General features: G+C 42.2%; 2 protein-coding genes across 2 annotated transcripts; both read right to left on the bottom strand.

Annotated features, from left to right (window-relative positions):
- Positions 1 to 3,257: 3,257 nt before the first annotated feature.
- Positions 3,258 to 6,065, bottom strand: LOC125534904 (indole-2-monooxygenase-like). Its single transcript, XM_048697953.1, has 3 exons — positions 5,457 to 6,065; positions 4,442 to 4,870; positions 3,258 to 4,097 (listed from the first exon to the last, which is right to left on the bottom strand). Exons 1-3 carry the CDS (start codon positions 6,012 to 6,014, stop codon positions 3,471 to 3,473), a joined length of 1,614 nt encoding a protein of 537 aa, XP_048553910.1. The 5' UTR covers positions 6,015 to 6,065; the 3' UTR covers positions 3,258 to 3,470.
- Positions 6,066 to 18,810: 12,745 nt separating this feature from the next.
- Positions 18,811 to 19,936, bottom strand: LOC125540533 (indole-2-monooxygenase-like; the record flags this gene model as incomplete). Its single annotated transcript, XM_048704152.1, is given in 2 exon segments — positions 18,811 to 19,552; positions 19,633 to 19,936. Coding segments are annotated over 2 exon segments (931 nt in total), but the record flags the coding sequence as incomplete, so codon positions are not given.
- Positions 19,937 to 20,047: the final 111 nt, after the last annotated feature.

Here is a 20,047-nt window from a genome sequence, read left to right as displayed (position 1 = left end):
CGGACAGGGCAGCTTTGGGCCATGTTATTTGGTCCCATGAGCTCATGCTGCTAGCACGAGCTGTCTGATCATGTGCAACTACTCCTTGGCACTGGGATAGCTCCCCTCTTAGTGATATCTTGAGATTTCAGACATGTTGGCAGGAGAGAGATGGTTTTAACTAGGTTGCGCATAAAAGCTGGAATACTTTTACTTTTGTATGTATGACTAGCACATATGCCCGTGCGTTGCAACAGGGAAAAATTAATGTTTTGTGCAAGCATAATATCCCACAGCATGGGATTCACTATGAAGAACATTGCTGCAACGCAGCATCTTTCTACAAAATGAACATAAAAAATACGTTGCAATTTAGCCTTGTTCATATTTTCTTTCTCAGGCATAATTTTCCACTGATTCCATTTAAGTACAATCCTTTTCTAATGGCATTTAAGTATAATCCTTTTATTAATTACCATGACGTCCTCGCCCGTTTTAGTCGGGAATCGGATCCTTCCTTTTCTAATTTAGTAGCCCCAACACATTGAAGCCTAAAGATCCTTCCTTTTAATCATCCCTCCCTCCGTTTCAAAATAGATGACTCAACTTTGTACTAACCTCAGTACAAAGTTAGTACAATGTTGGGTCATCTATTTTGAAACGGAGGGAGTACATTTTTACCTCATCCTTCATGTAGAATTTATTAAGACCACAATCTTTCTATTAGTTATTCCAACAGAGAACAAACAATAATGTTTTATTAGAAGGAGATGGGAATACTAACTACTTCCATCTCAAAGCCGCTGGACAATTTTTTTTTTGCAAGTTTGCAAAATAATGGTGTTGAGCCTAGGAGATGATGAGCAGATAAAGCACATTACTCAAATCTATAAAACCCTTTTTGGTGCTCATGACACTACCTCCATTTCTTTTGATGGTTTACATTGTTCTCACTTCAGTACTGAGGAACAATAGTTTCTTACCAAGGAATTTGATTTGGAGGAGAAGAAAAAAGATCTGTTTGGTTTGTACCATAATAAATCTACACAACCTATTAGTTTACCTATATAATTTTACCAAGTGTTTTGGAAAGATATTACACATGATTAGAAAGAAATGTTTGATGCATTTCATAAAGGAGTGTTCGATGTTGAGAGGTGGAATTACAACATTATTACCCTGTTTCTGTGGCATTATTACCCTGTTTCCAAAAGTTCACGATGCTAAGGCATGCTTCATAAGTTCGGGCCAATATGCATGCTAAGTGTCAACAGTAAAATACTTAAAAAGTTTTAGATATTAGATTTGGACTAGTGATGGGAAAGTATATTTCTGACACTCGGACTGATATTATTAGGGGTAGATATATAATGGTGGGTGTTTGTTTATTTCATGAAATCATTCATGCAATTCAATCAACAAAAAAACTGGGGTGTTGCTTATGTTAGATTTTGAAAAGGTATATGACAAAGTTTGAGTGGCCTTTTCAAATTCTAACATAAGCAACCCCCCTTCTTATGTGAGAAGTCATGGCTGAAATCCTTCATGTAGACTCCTAGGCATGCGATGCGAGTTTTTGGGCTAAGGACAGTGGATCCTGGATGGTTTTGATCTATATAATATATATGATCTGTTTTTGGAGGAGATTGTGTTTAGATGTTGTTATAGTTTTTGTTGCTTTGATACATATGTTGCAGGTGGCTGGTGTTGGCCTTGGTTCTTTTACTCTTTTGAATCATTCAGAGCATGTGATGTTATTCTCCTTAGCTAGTCTGTTAACTATGGTTTGCATTATTTCTAGTTATGTTTGTTTTTAAAACAGTTGTGGTGGTTTCTCTTAGGTGGATTTGATCCAATTTCTCCATACTTGAAGATGCACATGTTTCCTTCCTTGTTGATTAATAATCCTTGAATCAATGTTGAAACTATACATTGATACTAATGCAGTTTTAGTATTACCATAAGTGTGTCCTCATTTCCAACAGACTCATATCTGATGAAGGTTCAATACGGTGGTTAGCCTAGTTGCCTAATTGTTGTTGGAGGTGTTGTTTAAAATGGTTATGGAAGAAGGTGCCCTGACACATGGCATGATAAACCTTTATTATTCAAATTTCTCTTATGAAACATGATAGAAGACATCATCTATTGCAAGGATTTTGATGGTCCAACTTTGGAAGACAAAATACCGGCTGGTGTCACGGAAGATGAATGGAGAGTGTTGAACCTAAATGCCATTGGTATGATTTGTGTGTACATCAATAGTGATATATTCCAGCAAGTTGCAATTGAAACAAAAGCTTATGAAATGTGGTAGAAGTTAGACACCATATTTGGAAGAAAGATATTAGTAAACAAGGCCATGGCAATCAAACATTTGTGAAGCTTGGCTAGCAACATGAAATAAGGTGATTGAGAAATTGAATGTCCTCTAATATTGTCTAATAAACTCTTATCTATGAAGAACAAGTTTGATGATTAGGTGCAAGCATTGTTGCAAATGAGTTCCATTCCTAATAGCTAGAACACATTTTTTTTGTCACTCAGCAGTTCAAGTTCAAATGGTAGGCCAACACTAGAGATGTGAAGAACATCATATTGAATGAAGAATCCAAAAATATATAACATGGAGAAAACAGAGCCTCTTCTCATTATGCAAATGTGGCTAAACCCAAGATAAAATATGGGAATCATGGAAGTAGACATGCAAGACTCAGCAAGGCATAGATAAATCTAGTGGGAGATCAAGGTTAAGACAAAAAAGAGTTTACTTGTGGCAATCTAGGACACCAAAAGAATGATTGCATGCTATATAAAACAGAGCTTGGAGAAGGTAAAACTCCAAAGTAAAACCAAGCAAATGGAAGAGACGTTTTCCGACATGACTACACAATGTGAGGACTATTTAGTCATTAGAGATGAAGAATGCTATATTTTTGTTCATGACGATGCAATGAGTTAGGGTGTACATATCACATCATACTAAGAGCACTTCAGATCACACACCACTTGCATTAGTGGCTCTATGAGAATGAGAGATAGTGGTCTATCAAAAAATATTGACAAACATATGCTTTAAACCAAACATTGGCTGCGGGTTGTTTCGCAATGACATGAGGCATATTTCCGTTATAAGGTCGCTTGATAATCTCATCAATGGCAATTACCATGGTGAAGGAAAATGGAAGCCCACCAGAGGCTCTTTGATTGTGGCCCGTGGAAGTAAGCAAGGTTATCTATCTGTTACCAAAAACCAAGTTGTACAAGGAAGTATTGAGTATTGCTGCTAAGGACATTTCAATCAACGAGTCACACATATAATGTTATAAACTGTTCAAATGAGCATTCATGTACTAGTCTTAATTTATACTCATGAATATGGTGATCGATTTCTGATGCAATGCTTTGTTTATTCAATACACTCGTGCTTAACAAAAAGTCTGAAAATCCATACGACTATTATGTAGGTAGTTCCTATGGACCAGTTTTTATTAATCTTCCGGCACTACAGGGACAAGGAGGAGCTTCTCCTTTCGGTGCACTGTTACCCCAAATGATTCAGTCATACTGATGCCAGCTTCCATTGATTCTGATGGTAGCTTCCAGTCGAAGTGGTACATGAGATTTGCTAGCATGATTTCAATGGTCACAATAGCAAAGTTGATACCTGGGCATATCCTCCGCCCAGTTCCAAAGGGCAAGTAGGGGAAATCGTTTCCCTTGTAGTCCATAGTTGCAGCGCTACCACCTTCCATGAACCGCTCAGGCATGAACTCTTCTGCGCTCTCCCAGCTACTAGGATCCCTTGCAAGAGCCCAGCTGTTGACGATGGCGCGCGTCCCTGATGGTATGGTGTAGTCATTAATTTTGCAGTCGGCCATAGAGAGGTGAGGCACAAGGAGCGGTGCGGGCATATGGAGCCGAAGTGTCTCTTTGATGACTGCCTTTAGGTAGGCCAAACTGCTCAGATCATCTTCAGCAATCATTTCTTTCCCCTTGGATATAGTGCTCCTGACCTCGGTTTTCAGCTTATTCATGAGGTGGGGTTTTTGCATGAGCCGAACCATGGCATATTCCAACACTATGAACGATGTATCGGTGCCAGCTTCAAACATGATCTGCATGCATACATACATACACACGTATACACATATCAGAACGGACAACATATATAAGCTACACTCCCCGTTCCAAATTATTTAAAGTTTTATGTTTGTCTTAAGTCAACTCTTTAAATTGACCAAGTTTATAGAAAAAATATAACAATATTATTGAAGCCAAATTAGCTTTGTTACAAAATATATTCCGTATACTATATATATTTGATGTTGTAAATACTAAGACATTTTTGAATAGACTTAGTCAAATATTGTAAAATTTGACTAAACACAAAGCTATAACTTCAAATAATTTGGAACGGAACCTTAATATATGTAGGTAGGTGAGGTTTGTGAGGTCATACCTCCAACTGAGCCTTAATATGGTCTCTAGTAAGATTGTACTCTTGTTGAATGGAAAGCAACACGTCGATGAAGTCGCTTTCCTCGCCACCTTGTTCTGACGCGGGCCTGCTTGCATGCTCATCGATGAGGCTATTGAGAAGTTCGTCCCACATCTTGTTCACCTTCCGGGCCTTGGCGCACACCATCCTCTTGATGAAGTCCAGCTTCACCAACACTGGGAAGTAGTCTTCCAGGTTGAAACCGCCGATGAGCGACGAGTTGGCCTCGACGAGCTCCCGGAAGAGCTTGTTGTGGCCTTGTTTTCTGAAAGACTTACCGGCCACAGCATGGCAGACAATGTCGTTGGCGAATGCGTTGAGGAGGTCACTCATGTCCATGGCGATGCCAGTGGTGGCCGCCTCCCGGATCTTGGCCACCACCAACCTCACCTTGTTGATCGAGGAGGCGAGCAGAGGCAGCAATAATTAATCTCAGTATGTCTGATGAGGTGGACAACATGCACCGACACAGAGTTTTTGAGCACCTGCATCCCGGCCCCGCTATCCCGACCCTCCAATGTCGCTTTAAGATCTATGTGACACAACTAACTTTCTACATATATTTTTCTCTTTTTTTGTTTTTCTCATATAGAACATGTCTTGAAGTTCAAACCTTTGTAGTGCGGCAAACCTTTCTAACTAGAATCTAGGATAAATTTTTCAGAATTTTTGGTCCGACATAAATACTAAAAATAAGATTTTTTTAACCAAACAAAACTTATTTTGTATATTTATGTTTGACCAAAAAATCTAAAAGTTTTATCCTAGATTCTAGTTAGAAAGCTTTACTGTTTTACGTAGGTTTAAACTTCAGGACATGTTCTATATAGAGAAACAAAAAAGAGAAATATACTTGCACAAATTGCGATGCGAGAAATTGATGGCTATATAAGAAGGGCCTGGATGCAGGGTGCTCTAAAACATATTCTCGCAACATGCACATGGTGCAATCAAATTCAAGTTGATGGATGGCTACCTCGTTCTCGCGCGCATGGCGGTAGGAGCGGACCTTCTTGTTGGTGAGGAGGTGCGTGGTGGCGATCTTCTTGACCTGCCGCCAGTGCTCGCCGTAGGCGCAGAAGGCGACGTCCGTGGAGCCGTAGAAGAGGATGTCGGTGACGGGGGAGTAGGCCCGGGACGCGAACACCTGGTCGTGGGTGCGCAGCACGGCCTGCGCGGCGCTCGGCGAGGACACGATGAGCGTCGGGACGGCACCAAGGCGGAGGAGCATGAGTCCATCGCGTCCGTGCTCGGCGGCGAGGTCTCGGAGCGAGACGTGCGGGAGGGGGCCGACGAGGTGCAGGTGGCCGACGATGGGGAGCCTGCTGGAAGGAGAAGGCAGCTTGCTCAGCTGATCTTCTCTGGCTCTCGCGGTGACGGTGGCCGTCGACGGCGTCCCGAAGCGACGTGCCACGAGGAGTACGAGAAGTGGACAGACGAGCAGCAGAGAGACCACCAGGGCTGCCTGTGGAGACGGCGACCTCGCCTGCAGCAGCAGCAGCAGCTCGTGGAGGCCATGCTGCACCTGCGACATGGCTGTTCTGTTTACTTAATGATGGCCGCTGTGTTTCATCCCCACAGGCAGCATCCCAGCTGGCTTTATAGCTGCAAGCTATGAGACTGCAGGCAGCAAGAGCAAGGCATCTTTTTTGGTCCATAGTTTATTTAGAAAACTGCAGGCCGATGTAGAGCCACGACACCATGAGAGGCTGGCTATTAATTTGCATACTACATGTGGTGACGTCTTGTAATAATCCCTCATGTCTTCGTCCTCACTCACCACACACAATAGCCCCTCGATTGTGATAGGCTTCAACTACAACAGAACCCTACGTCGATGAGCACTTGAACACAAACTTCACACCTCATCCTCGTCTCACACCGCCCGTCTCTTGGAAGGTGGCAAGCCGGCAACTGAAGTCCGGCGGCAACAGAACTCGCCGTATACTAGCACCTCAACTTCGTTATGTACGAACATGCCAAAACGCCTTGAATATCCCAAGTGCTCCTGCAGACACCATGAGATAGAACACAATCTTGCAGTACCTAATACCTATGCCACGCCTAACTAGGATTCAACTCCAAATCAGATACTGCTATAGTACTACTCGACGCTGGGGAATTCTGATTCGTTATCGACCCCTCATTAATAAAGAGTGCAAACACATTGGAGAGTGCTTAGGCAAATGAGTGGGTACATGAAAAGGCAAGTTGCTCTCTATTGGAGGAATACTTTGTCTTGATCAATCATGTTCTCATGAACTAGGTTCTTCATGTGCTTTCATTTTTCCAGCTCTCAAAAGGGATTCTGCAAGATCTAGATCCAAATTCTTTTGATAGGGGACAGTGAAAAGAACAAATATATCTGACCAAATGGAGTATGGTTTGTCGACAAGGAGGTCTAGGTATGCAGGACATCCATGTCAAAAATAACGCCTTATAAGCTTCTTACCAAGGATGGTGTATGTTAAACCCTCTTATGCAATAAGTGCTTAGGTCCAAAAGCCTATCTCAAACATGCTAGAAGCATGGAAATTCACATTTTTGGGCAAAACTGGTGGAGGCAAATAAACATATTTTCCGCTTTGATTCATTCACGATAAAGGGCGGCTCAGAGATTAGATTATGGGAGGATAAGTGGTTGGGAAATGCCACACTCCGAGAACAGTATCCATCTCTATACCTCATTGTAGTTTTCCAATCTTGATGAGACAATCAAACGCCTCTTTTTCAGATGCATGGTTGCATGTTCTACGTGATCCATCCAAATAATGTCAAATTTGTATCCACCAACAAGTGTTGACAATATATATTGTTTGCCTTGGCAGTACACCCCCCAAAAAATTGTATACTAATAAGGGTGGTAGCATGTGTCTCACTATGGTCATATTGTCTCTGTTGAAATTATATGGTTTCTTAAATGTAAAAGCTCTTCTCCCATGTAGGTTATCCATCGTTGTAGGCATTGGCTTCGTACGTGGTATATGCTACAACTAATGGAGTATCTTCCTCTGTTCGTGGATGTATGTACATGTTTGGAGCAGCTGGTCAAGGAGATTTTTTCCAATATGGATGGTGGCATAGTCTCCTGATAGGACCTTCACCATCGTCGACACAGACATAGTTTCGGTCGCACATGACTTACTCTTGCCTTTATGTCTTTCTTAATTTGTGAGACTCTTAGTGTTGGTTATGTGCATTTTAATCATGCTATATGTTGTGTGTCAACTCCATGCTATATGTTGAATTAATTTTGAGTTAGTAAAAGAGCTATTTATCAGAAAAGATAAGTAGGAATCAACTCCAAGACGGACAAACCCATAGTTGCTTTCTTAATTTAATCGCACGGCAACCTTAAACACTATTGAAACCCAGACAAAATAGACTCACCAACTAATTCATCAATTTACTCAGACGAAGACAAGATCATTTCCATCAAGAAGAAATAAACATGGCATGCAGCAAAACGTACTGTTCTGAAAACAGGCAGACAAATAGCACAGACAAGAGGTAGATACCTACTTGGAAGGAGCTAGCTAGATAACATCCAAAGTGAGGCCCTGAAGAAGATCCTGAATGCAACATCCAGATGGATACGGTTTTTTTTGAATCATGGGTTTCCATCACATAGCCGCCCCGCGCTGAGTTTGTGGAGTGCCTGCAAATCTCTTGTGATCTAGTATGAAATTAAATTAGTAGCAAGGACAATAACGGGGGATCATACCATTCGTTCTGCCGAAAGGATGATACGGACATTCGTCAGGGCAATAATTAACTAACGTCATCATGTTTACAAAAACGCCAGCGTGGTTGATTTGTTGTCGTCTACTAGATATGAATATGATGGACGAACCTATCTATGCATATGCACATGATATGATAGGCGGCTAAAATGAGATAAATCATTCAAACATACTTGGTCCGGCCGAGTTACGTACGTTGAAAAGCAGCCGGCCGGCTTCAAAGACGATTATTTCATGGATGGTGACACATTTAGAGCCTCAACATAATATGGCTAGTGAAGGTAACATGGAGTAGCAGAACACTTGTACACACATTTGGGTGCTGCACGCGTGAGGGCAGCACCACGCGGATCCATGAACAGTGGCTTCTTTCTCCACCATACCCTCTCCGGTACTACTGGTTTTCTCCCTCGCACCTTCTTCCACAACTTATTGTCGTGGTTAATATCAGTAAGGATCCCAAAGGGCCCCGCAAAAAAAAGTAAGGATCACAAAGGTCTAATGACATATTAGGATCCACATTTGTAAAAAGAAAAAAAACTGACTGTTACAGCATACACTGACATAGACGGCATGGAACAGGGGTCACATATGGTCTCCTAGCATGCATAAATGTAGACGGTAGAGAGTATACTATACAAGTTGCAGGATCAGATCCAGTCCCCGCACTGTTACAGCATACACTGACATAGACGGCATGGAACAGGGGTCACTTCCATCCCATATGGTCTCCTAGCATGCATACATGTAGACGGTAGAGAGTATACTTGCAGGATCAGATCCACTCCCGCGCGTGCGGCTGTGTGTGGCGGAGCTGCATCCACATCTTTGCGCGGGCCAGCTAAAAAAATAGAACAGTCTTCACTAAACTTTAGTTGAGCTGGGCGGGCCATGGTCTGGTTTTGCCCAGCCGTAGCTCCGACAAGAGATACATTATGTGAACTTTTCTTGGTGCATTGCCCATCGTACAGTAGTTTTATGTCGATGGATTTGGAGTTATGTAGCTAAAAAAAGTATCAAACGAGTGAGAAGAATTCGCCACAATGGTGGAAGAATAAGGATAAGCGCCAGCTGTATATAGGCGAAAAAATCGTGTCAATGATACGTTAGTGACCTTTTGACAAAATGTTTGTTGACTACTTTAGTCTTTGTCCATTAGTGACCTTGCAAAGTGAGATTTGGTAATCGCTTGCTTCATTTCGACACGGTAAGCTAATCAGACGTCCTCTCGGCCATTGTGAGCTCTCAATATATATTGGCGGCACTGTGCCAAACTGAATGTAAAAGCCCATCACCTTCGGGATTCACTAAGTCCATGTTTTAGCATGGAGTCCCGTCCCACCAATATGACTATGTGATTCCTATTTGACGCTCAAGATCGTCAAAAGGGCATGGTTTCGCTGAAGCGCGGCCTCCTGATGCCCCAGATTTGGCTGGCCCATGGTCGCTTTGCTGTTTTTTCATTCTTCTGTTTCTTTTCTCTCTTCTTTTCTGTTTTTGTTTCTATTTTTATTTCTTTCATTTTTCTTTCCTTTTAATTTTATAATTTTCTTTCCTTTTTTGTGTAGTATACAAAGTTCCTTGCGTCTTACAAAAGTGTTAATTGTGTATTAAGAAATTGTTCATTATAAATTGTTCAACGACATACAAATTTTCACTGTGCATTTTGAAATTTGTTCAGTGTATATTACACAAATGTTCAGTGTGTGTTCGAAAATTGTTCAGCGTAAGTTACAAAATGTTCAATGTGTATTCAAAATTTGTTCAAAGTATATATTCATATTCTTTCAAACATTTCATCAAATAATACAAAAAAGTTTAACATGTATTATTAAAATTTTGTAGCTACCTACTTGGGAGGAGCTACTTAGATAACATCCGAAGTAAGGCCCTGAAGAAGATCCTGAATCGAAAATCCAAAGAGATACGGTGTCAGTTGAATCGTGGGTTTCCATCAGATAGCCGCCCCGCCCCGACTTTGTGGAGTGCAAGCAAATTAAGGTTGATCTTGTGATCTTGTACGGAATCAAATTAGTAGAAAGGAAGATAACGGGGCATCATACCATTCGCTCCGCCGAAAGGATGATACTAGCATTCGTCAAGGCAATAATTAACTTAAGAAATCGTGTTTACAAACATGCCCGTGATGTTGATTTGTTGTTGTACTACTAGATAGATATGGTTGATGGATCCATCCATGTATATGCGCATGATATGACAGGCGGGCAATATGAGATCAATCATTCAAACACGCGCCCTGTTTGGCCGAGTTACGTACGTTGAAAAGCAGCCGGCCGGCCTCAAAGACAGATTATTTTTATGGATGACCACACACTAAGAACCTCAACATAGTATGGCTAATGAGGGCAACATGGAGTAGCAAACCATTTGTACCTGCACTTGGGTACTGCGAGCGTGAGTGCAGCACCACGCGGATCCATGAACACTGGCTTCTTTCTCCGACTCACCTCTACGGTTTCCTGGCACTTTATTGAACAACTTTTTGTTCGGGTGAATATATTAACAAGAATTTGTAAAAGTTAAAAAAAAACTGACTGTGACAACATAGGTGAATATATTTGGTTTTTTTCAAAAAGGAGGAAGACCCCCACATCTGCATCAAGTGATGCAGACAATCATTTAATTAAACAAAGTAGCCACAAAGTTCGTAGTTCAGATCCATTACGCAAGCAAAGCCAAGAAAATCAATGAAAAAAAGGCCACAACCCGCGAAAATAGGACATGGTGACTAGCCACCTATCATATTGTTAGATTACCATCCAAACTTGTTATAAGTATTCCGTGCTACTGTCTCCCAACGGTTACAGACATAGACCTCTCTAACTTTTGCATGGGTGAGTAACGACAACGTACGAATACAGCCAGTCGCCCTAAAGATGACATGCAAGCAGGAGGCACTTCGATGCCATATCCTCGGAGACTAAAGCATGCATGCATGTAGACCGCAGAGTATATACATACAAGCTGCAGCATCAGATCCACTCCACTCAGCTGTGTATGTGCCTGATTCAGTTAACTCATTTTCTGCCAAGATTTTTTTTAAAGGGCAAACGAATTGCCGCATTTATTAATTCATTAATTAAGAGAGAGTTTAGAACAAGTTTGTCCGTCCTAGGGCAAGTAGCCGGTAAAACATTTTGTGCGAACAAATGATGGCCGGCAAAGAAGAAGAGCTACGTACCGAGATATTGGGTGAAACAGTAAGTATACAAAAACACACGAACGCGTAGCTCATATACATTGGGTCAACTTTTCTTCCTGCATATTGCTCGTCGTACAGTCTTACGTCGATGGTTTTGGAGTTTTGTACCTACAAAGGTACCAAGCGAGTGGGAAGAATTCGCCAGAATGGTGGAAAGTAAGGATAAGCGTCATCCGTGTAGACGAAAATATTGTCTCAATGATAACTTTTGACGAAATGTTTACTGACTGCTTTAAAGACCCTTTGTCCATTAGTGACCTTGCAAAGGAAGATTTGGTAATCGCTAGCTTCATTTGGACATGCGATGCGCAAGCTAATCAGCCGTCCTCTCGGCAGTTGTGGGTTCTCGATATATGTATCAGAACGCCCATCTGGCGCAGGGCAGATCCTATTTAGCATGGCCAAGTCCATGTTTAGCATGGAATCCGGGGGACCTCCTATGATTATGAGAGTAATAATTCTAAACGCACGTGATGTTTACCGGGGCTTTACTTATTCCCTTCAAACTAATCTCTTCCCCCCCCCCCCTCTGAGTTTCAGCCGGGGGTGGGCCCATCTGATTCTTCTGTTTGCTGACTACTCCCTCTGTAAACTATAGTGATCTAAACGCTCTTATATTAGTTTACGGAGGGAGTACTTTAAAAACCCTTTGTCCATTAGATCGCGGCAGCGTGTGCTGTGCGTTTCGCTGCTTCATTTTTTTTGTTCGATTCTTCTGTTTTGTTTTGTTTTATCTTATTCGGTTTTTTCTTTTGGTTCTTTCATGTTTTTCTGGTTTCATATTTTTTTGGTTTTTCTTTCCAATTTTTTATTTCTTTTATTTTTATTTTTTCATTTCCTTTTTCTTCCATCAATATATAAAGATAATGCTTTATGGTCCATTCTTTCATTCATACCATGAAAAAATTGTGTTTCTTATTATTCTTTTTTGTGTATTATACAAGAGTTCATCGTGTATAACAGAAATATTCATCATGTATAACAGAAATGTTCATCGTGTATTTAAGAAAATGTTCACTGTACATATATATATAAGTTCAAAGTATTTGAAAAAAAATGTTCAGTGTGTACTTAAAAAATGTTCAGCTTATTTCCCAAAACGTGTTCAATGTGTACTGACAATTATTTAGCTTATATCACAAAAATGTTCTTTTTCACATGGTGATATCATCAACAACAATATAGATTTCTGCCAAATCTTGATCGTGTTTCCTTAGGGTCCATATTCCGAACAACAAGTCTTTTTATTTAAATGATATACCAATGGGAACATTGCAGTTTGGGTAGCGCTGGTTGAGGGAGCAAATAACGACTGATGGTGATAAGTAGAAGAGAGAAACACGGAGTTTAGTGCGAAATTATATGGATGTGTTTGCCAACAATAATACAATTGAACATAGATCGCTGACCGAAGTCTAATATGTTTCCATGAGGTGCACATTTTGTTTGCGATATTTCCATAAAATTTAAACATTGCATCAATGCTAATGTGAAGACAAAAATAAATAAAATAACATTGGGCCACCTGGGTGGATATTGACGGAAAAAATAAAAATATAGTAAAATAAGGTGTGAGTGAATGATAGAGAATATTTTTAGCAAATAAGGAATGACAAAATCATGTCGAGTATGTAATGGATATTTTTACTTTTCTTAAAATTTCAAGTTAAATGCACAAGAAATAAGCATCATCAAAAATAACATGGTCGAAAGAGGGCCAGGGATAGAAGACAAGATATGAAAGCATATACATGTCAATAAAACCACAAGCACAGTATGGCCAATGACGAGATAGGTGATGAAATAGATGACAAGATGCCGGTACAAATAATCAGTGTTTATAATTTATCAGGGAAAATTCATAAATATATAGTAGGTGCAAAGATAAATGTTGAGGGATGAGGAAAGAGGGAACAATATAATCAAAGTATTTTGCATGGCAGGAGGCATACGCTGATTCTCTTGATCGTCCAGGTGTTCACCAACAACTTTAAACATATGATGGAAATATTTCGGCCAAAGTTTAATCATGCTTTCATGTCTTCCAAGTTTTTTCATTGCTATAATTTTCTATATAAATATTGGAAAATAAATAAAGAAGATCCATAGAAAGAATCACTAACAGATAAATATGTAGACCACGTCTAGCAGTGTGACCCACGCATTTGCGCTGCTATAGGTATTAAAAAAATTGTTCAGCATATATTACAAAAATGTTCAATATGTATTTAAAAATTGTTCAGCATATATCACAAAAAATTATTCAGCTTATATTATAAAATTGTTCAATGTGTCTTTAAAAATTGTTCCTAATATAATACAGAAACGTTCAGTGGTTGAAGGTCAAATTTTTATTGGATCTGCCAGTGCATTTATATCATAGATGTTTGTGCGGCGATTGATCACTAGCACTCATCAGCTCAGGTGGTATGAAACACTTATTCTCTATTCTCTATCGTGGGGTTGCAAGTTTGAGTCCTCAACCAATCGTCTTTTTTTTAGGATTTTGGTAGCGGCTTGCTATGACGTCACCGTCTAGGCCGGCCCATTCAGATTGTCCAGTGCGTGAAAGCTCGTATGTTTGACGCTCACGGGTGTCATCTAGAGGGAGCAACTAATCGAGGGGTGCCCTTTGCGGGAGCCACTTTCCACGTGTCGCATGATGAACGCTTCCTCGGATTTTTATTTTATTTTTCTATACACGTTTCGGGTTTTTGATGAGTTTTTTCCGTAAACCCATTGTGGAGACACAAGTTTTGGTTCCACGAGAGGCGCAAATTTGCTTCTTGTGGAGATACAGTTGTGCCTCTTGGAAAAGGATTTCTTTTTCTTTTTGCTTTCCTGGGAGGCACGAAGTTGCTTCCTTTAGCCGTGCCTCTCGGAAAGGGAAAAAGTGCCAATAAAAGTGCTTTTGGCTTGGTATTTCTTCTTCTAGTTTTTTTGTGAAATTTTTTGTCGAAACATATGGACATGGGATCTAGTTTCGAAGATCTCAACGCGAGAAGCACTGCATGGGTGCCACTTGTCAATCCCTGAGAAGGTGGAAGTGACCTTTACAAGGGGCGCTCCTTAACTAGTGATTGCGCTGGGAGGAGGCGCAACGCGCACCATCCACTCCCCTAGCGTGCCATTTTTGCGGGCCCACGTATGGGGGCGCCCTATTTTATTCATTTCATTTCTTTTTCTTTTTCTTTTTGTTTCCTTTTTTCTTTAAATAATTCAGGATTTTATAAAAGTTCCAAAATTTTAAGAAATTGTAAATTTTGAAAACAAGTTTTCAAGAAATCATCAAATGTTCATGGATTCATAAAAGATATTCATGATTTTTCAATATATGTTCGCATATTCAAAACAATGTTCATGATTTTGAAAAAAATTGTTTCGGAAATCAAAAATGGTTCCTGTATTCAAATACTGTTCATGAAATGGAACAAATGTTCAGAAATTCAAAAAATGTTCATCAATTTTTAAAACATATTCACGAAATTAAAAATATTCAACAATTACAAAACAGAGATAATAAACTTAATAAATGTTTGCTAATTTAATAAATGTCCATATACTCGAAAATGTTCGTCAAAGAAAATCATGACTTTAAAAAATGGTTCCCCAAATTTCCAGAAAAATACATTCATTCATCCATTCATAATGTTCACCAATTCATAAAAATGTTCCCGGGTTTCTGAAAAATGTGAACAATTTATAAAAAGTATTTGCGAAATTGTAAAAAATGTTTGTGGATTCAAAAAAAGATCATGATTTAAAATTTGATCACAAATTTTAAAATGTTTGGGAATTTGAAAAAATGTTCGTGGATACGACAAATGTCCATGAGTTCTAAAAAGGATCATGAGTTCAATAAAAAGAAAGAAAATGAAAATAAAATAAAAGGCAAAAAGAAAAAATGAAAAAGAGAAAAGAAGGAAAAGGACGCAAAAGGAAAAGCAAAGAAAAAACACAAAAAAGGGAAGTGAAGGTTCTAGAACCTTCCCAGAGTTGAAAAGAGCTAATGGGCCGACCCAAATATGTGTAGCGGCAGCTGGGGATGCATTCGGTCGCTAAGAGCATCTCCAACAGACGCCCCAAACGACACGCGCGCGCGGTAAACCCAACTTTTAGCGCGCGCAAGGCGGTTTGCCGCGCTCCAGCGGCCGCGGAAAACAAGCGCGCGCCGGAACCGTTTGCGCGCGCGCGAAAAGGCGCCAGCTTGCGCGCAAGATTTGGCGTGCCGCTTCGCGCGCGCCTATAAAGCTGCGCGCCGCTTCGCCGCTTCGTCACGCGCTTCTCCACACTTCCTCTTCCCCTCTTTCTCTCCCTCTCTGCCACGCGCCGCTCCAGCGCCCCGCCACCGCCGCGCCGCCATGCCGCCGCGCCGCCGAGGAGCGTCCGGCTACCGCGGCGTCCGCCTGCGCCCCAACGGCTGCTACACCGCGGAGATACGCTCCGGTGAACTCCGGCTCGGCCTCGTACGGGACGGCGCGCGAGGCCGCCCGCGCGTACGACGCGGCGGCGTGGCGCCTAGGCCGGCCGCGTGGCCAGATGAACTTTCAAGATGTGTACACGCTCCAGCAAGCGCTCAACCTCGCGCCCTCTGCCTCGTCTGAACACGGCGGAAGACCGTGTGGAGCACGCCGAGCGACAACGCCGCCTCCTCGTCGCCCAGGAGGACGAGCGGGTCATGGCGGAGTGACGCCAGCGCCACCCGGAGGACGTCGCCTACGAGTAGGCCTACTGGGCAAGGCGCCGCGAGGAGGACACGCGAAGGCGCCGCGAGACGCGGTTGGAAAGGCGTCAGCGGAAGGCGTTGGCGAATGCGCAGTCCGATATCGTTGCAGCAGGTGGGCAGTCGTTCTTCACGCCGGACGATGATCGGTGGCTGGACATCTGGCTAGATACCTCGGACGACACCGCCGAGGATGATAATGATGATGATGATAGAGACTTAGAGTAGTTTCTATCTAGTTGCGCCGTAGTTTATCTATGCTTTCGAACTATCTATCTAGTTGCACCGATGTAAAATACCTTTGTATCGTTTTTTATTTATATGCAATCTATCTACTTTTTATTTTATCTATGCGTTCGAAAATTAAAAAAAATGTTGTGTGCGCGCTGCATTTTTTGCGCGCTACATTTTAGCGCGGCTGCTGGAGCGGGCGCAGCGCGCCGCGCCAAACCAAGCGTTGGACACGCGCTAAAGCTGTTTTTTACGCGTGCCGTGTTGGGCGTCTGTTGGAGATGCTTTAAGTAGCGACATACGCGCCCAATCGGGTTGGCCCCTCCTCTGTGCGGCTTAATGTGACGAACAGCCCTCATTTTGCACAAGGGGGGCCTCCCCGCATAGGCCAGCCCACAGAGTAGTAGGCACGCATGAGCGTTGGTTCAGATACAGTTATAGCTAGCAAGTGGAACTCATCGGCTGCCACCACACCATGTTTGTGTGGTCAGCTCAACTGAGGGAGAAAATGAGTTCCACTACCCGGTTAAGCTGTGCATGACTCTTCACCGAACACCTAGGTTTTTCGCATTACAGACCCACACGGACTACCATGGCAATGGCAACCTGAGCGACGAGTCGACTCTCAACACCCATATTGTGCTGATGGATTGGGCCACAGCTCAGGCATAAAGTGGGGAAGACGAGCCATGGTTCAAAATGTGATTGAGCGAAGCGATCCCCACATCGTTCGAATCTGACCCCCGCCCGCCAGCTAGCCCCCACCATCGAGAATTGTTCATTCGGGTATATGGCGCGTATCCAACTTTCGCGCAAACCAAACATGTCCCATCAAACCAAATTTATTGAATTCCAACAGGGACACCAACACACGGAATTTTCAGGTGCAGGTGAGCCTGGGCACCAAAATGCGCTCCTCTTGTTCTACATGATTTACTATTGTCTTGGAAAGATGAAGCTTCTATAATTTTGTCAATAAAGAAACATTGTTGATAACTCATTTATGGTCTATTAATCTATATGTACTTAAATAGTATTTGAGAACAAATATGCATGTCTTTGATAGATGTATACAAGTTTGATATACATTTTTGTCCTTGCCATTTATTATCTTTTGATACATTGAACCGTATTTGAGTAGTTACATAGTTCCTGCTGATTGGTGTGCCCAGGACTATCTTTTTCATGTGTTTTCCGTAGTTACAGGAGGCAAATAACTCAAATGGTGGTGGATAAGTGCAACAGATCACCCAAAATTATTGGTACAGGAACTGTAAACACAGGCTGGGTGGATGTGCGGTAGGTGAGCACTCATCATGTACTAGGAGAAAGACGGGAAAGAATTGATGCAAAAAAATATACTAGCTATAGAGTGGCTAGCCGACGAACCGGTGGACTTGCACTGCTAAATGCAGACTTCGACGACGACCGTAGAACATGGGGGTGGGATTCAGTGATTGTGGACGAAGAACATGGCAACGGCGACCACATTGGCAATGCACCAGATTAATATGTTATTCAGCCAGGCTTGATTCTCTTCAAGATATGACATGCGATGGATGGAGTCCAGAATGCTATAACAGGTGACTCCATCAGGGGCTCAAGTACGGTATATACTTGTTCTTTCGCTTCCGAAACTTGCATCCTCCTGTCTGCAAGGGATTTGTGTTAGTTGGACAGAGTTCAAACGATGGGTGAAAAGGTAGATGATGAACTTACACCATGGCGATCACTCTTGTAGAAATGCCTCACCGGGTTTACCACTGCCTGAAATGAACCAGACCATGTACCGGGCGTTACTCAGGGCAATGGATGAGAATGAACGGGTGACCTGGCTAGAACTAACATTGGATGAAGGTGGCGGAGAGCTTCCCTGCGACATGGATAAACACATGGCTCCGACCTGTGGCGAGAAGATGGTGGCAAGAGAGCGAGAAGCCGAGAACGAGGGCAAAGCAATAAGGCTGAATGGATTAAAGAGAAGGAGGGTAGCGTGCTGCAGGTAGCCATTGCAACTAACGAGCGATTCAATGCATGTCGTTTATTTGCATGCCACAGACCTGACCTGTCAGATAGAATATGAAAGGTATACAAGTTGGATATGGTGCGGAGATATGAATATACATGCTCGCGGTATAAGAACTGCACGAATCACGTGGTATGATACCAACCTCGCGTACGTGGCACCATGTCCACCCGTGCTTTATCGGATCTCTATCTATACTTGAATAAAATCAAGTGTGTAATCAAGTATTCAGCATTGCTGAGAAGGGTAACTTCTGCCACATATAAAACTGTCCAATATGACCATTTATATAACAGTGTCAATTGCGAGTGACAAATACGGTATTCTATTTATGATGCAATGGTTTGATTATTCAATGCACTTGTGCTTACCAATAAGTCCAAATTTCACATAGACAATACTATTATGTAGGCAGAGCACACACGAGTGGTCAATCTTCTCCACACACACACACACACACACACACACACACACACACAAAATAATATGGACCAATATCTTAATCTTCTAGCACTATAGGGACAAGAAGGAGCTTCTCCTTCCGGCGTATTGTCACCCCAAATAATTCAGTCATACTGATGCTGCCTTTCATCGACTCTTCTGGTAGCTTCCAGTTGAAGCGGTACACTAGATTTGCTAGCATGATTTCAATGGTCGCAATCCCAAAGTTGAAGCCTGGACACATCCGCCGCCCGGTGCCAAATGGCAAGTAGGCGAAATCATTTCCCTTGTAGTCCATAGTTGCGGCACTACCGCCATCCATGAACCGCTCAGGCATGAACTTCTGCGCATTCTCCCAACTGCCAGGGTCCCTTGCAAGGGCCCAACTATTGATGATGGTGCGCGTTCCTGATGGTATCTTGTAGCCTTTTATGTTGCAGTCGGCCATGGAGTGGTGGGGCACAAGGAGCGGTGCAGGCATATGTAGCCGAAGTGTCTCTTTGATGACTGCCTCCAAATAGGCCAAATTTTTGATATCGTCTTCGGTAACCATTTCTTTTCCCTTTGGTATAGAACTCCTCAACTCATCTTGTAGCTTCTCCATGAGGCGAGGATTTTGCACGAGCCGAATCATTGCATATTCTAGTACTATAAATGATGTATCTGTCCCAGCTTCGAACATGATCTACAAAAATATAGATACATATATAAGTATCAATGTTATATAAGGTTCCACATGTGTAGGCAATGTTTGTGACATCATACCGCCATCTGGGCTTTAATATGGTCTCTCGTGAGGTTGTACTCATGTTGAATAGAAAGCAACACATCGATGAAGTCATTCTCCTCGTTGTCATGTTCTGACGTCGGCTTGCTTGCATGCTCATCGATGAGATTATTGAGAAGGTCATCCCACATCTTGTTAATCTTTCTAGCTTTGGCACAAACCATCCTCTTGATGATGCCCAGCTTCACCAACATGGGAAAGTAGTCCTCCAGGTTAAATCCACCGATAAGCAATGCGTTGGCATCGATGAGTTCCCGAAAGAGTTTATCGTGGCCTTGTTTCCTGCGATCGATCGATCGATCGATCGATCGATCGATCGATCGATCGATCGATCGATCGATCGATCGATCGATCGATCGATCGATCGATCGATCGATCGATCGATCGATCGAT

This window comes from Triticum urartu, chromosome 2, assembly GCF_003073215.2.
Source record: "Triticum urartu cultivar G1812 chromosome 2, Tu2.1, whole genome shotgun sequence".
Taxonomy (NCBI): domain Eukaryota; kingdom Viridiplantae; phylum Streptophyta; class Magnoliopsida; order Poales; family Poaceae; genus Triticum; species Triticum urartu.
Note: the sequence above shows the minus strand (reverse complement) of the source record. Positions and strands in the feature narration are given on the sequence as shown.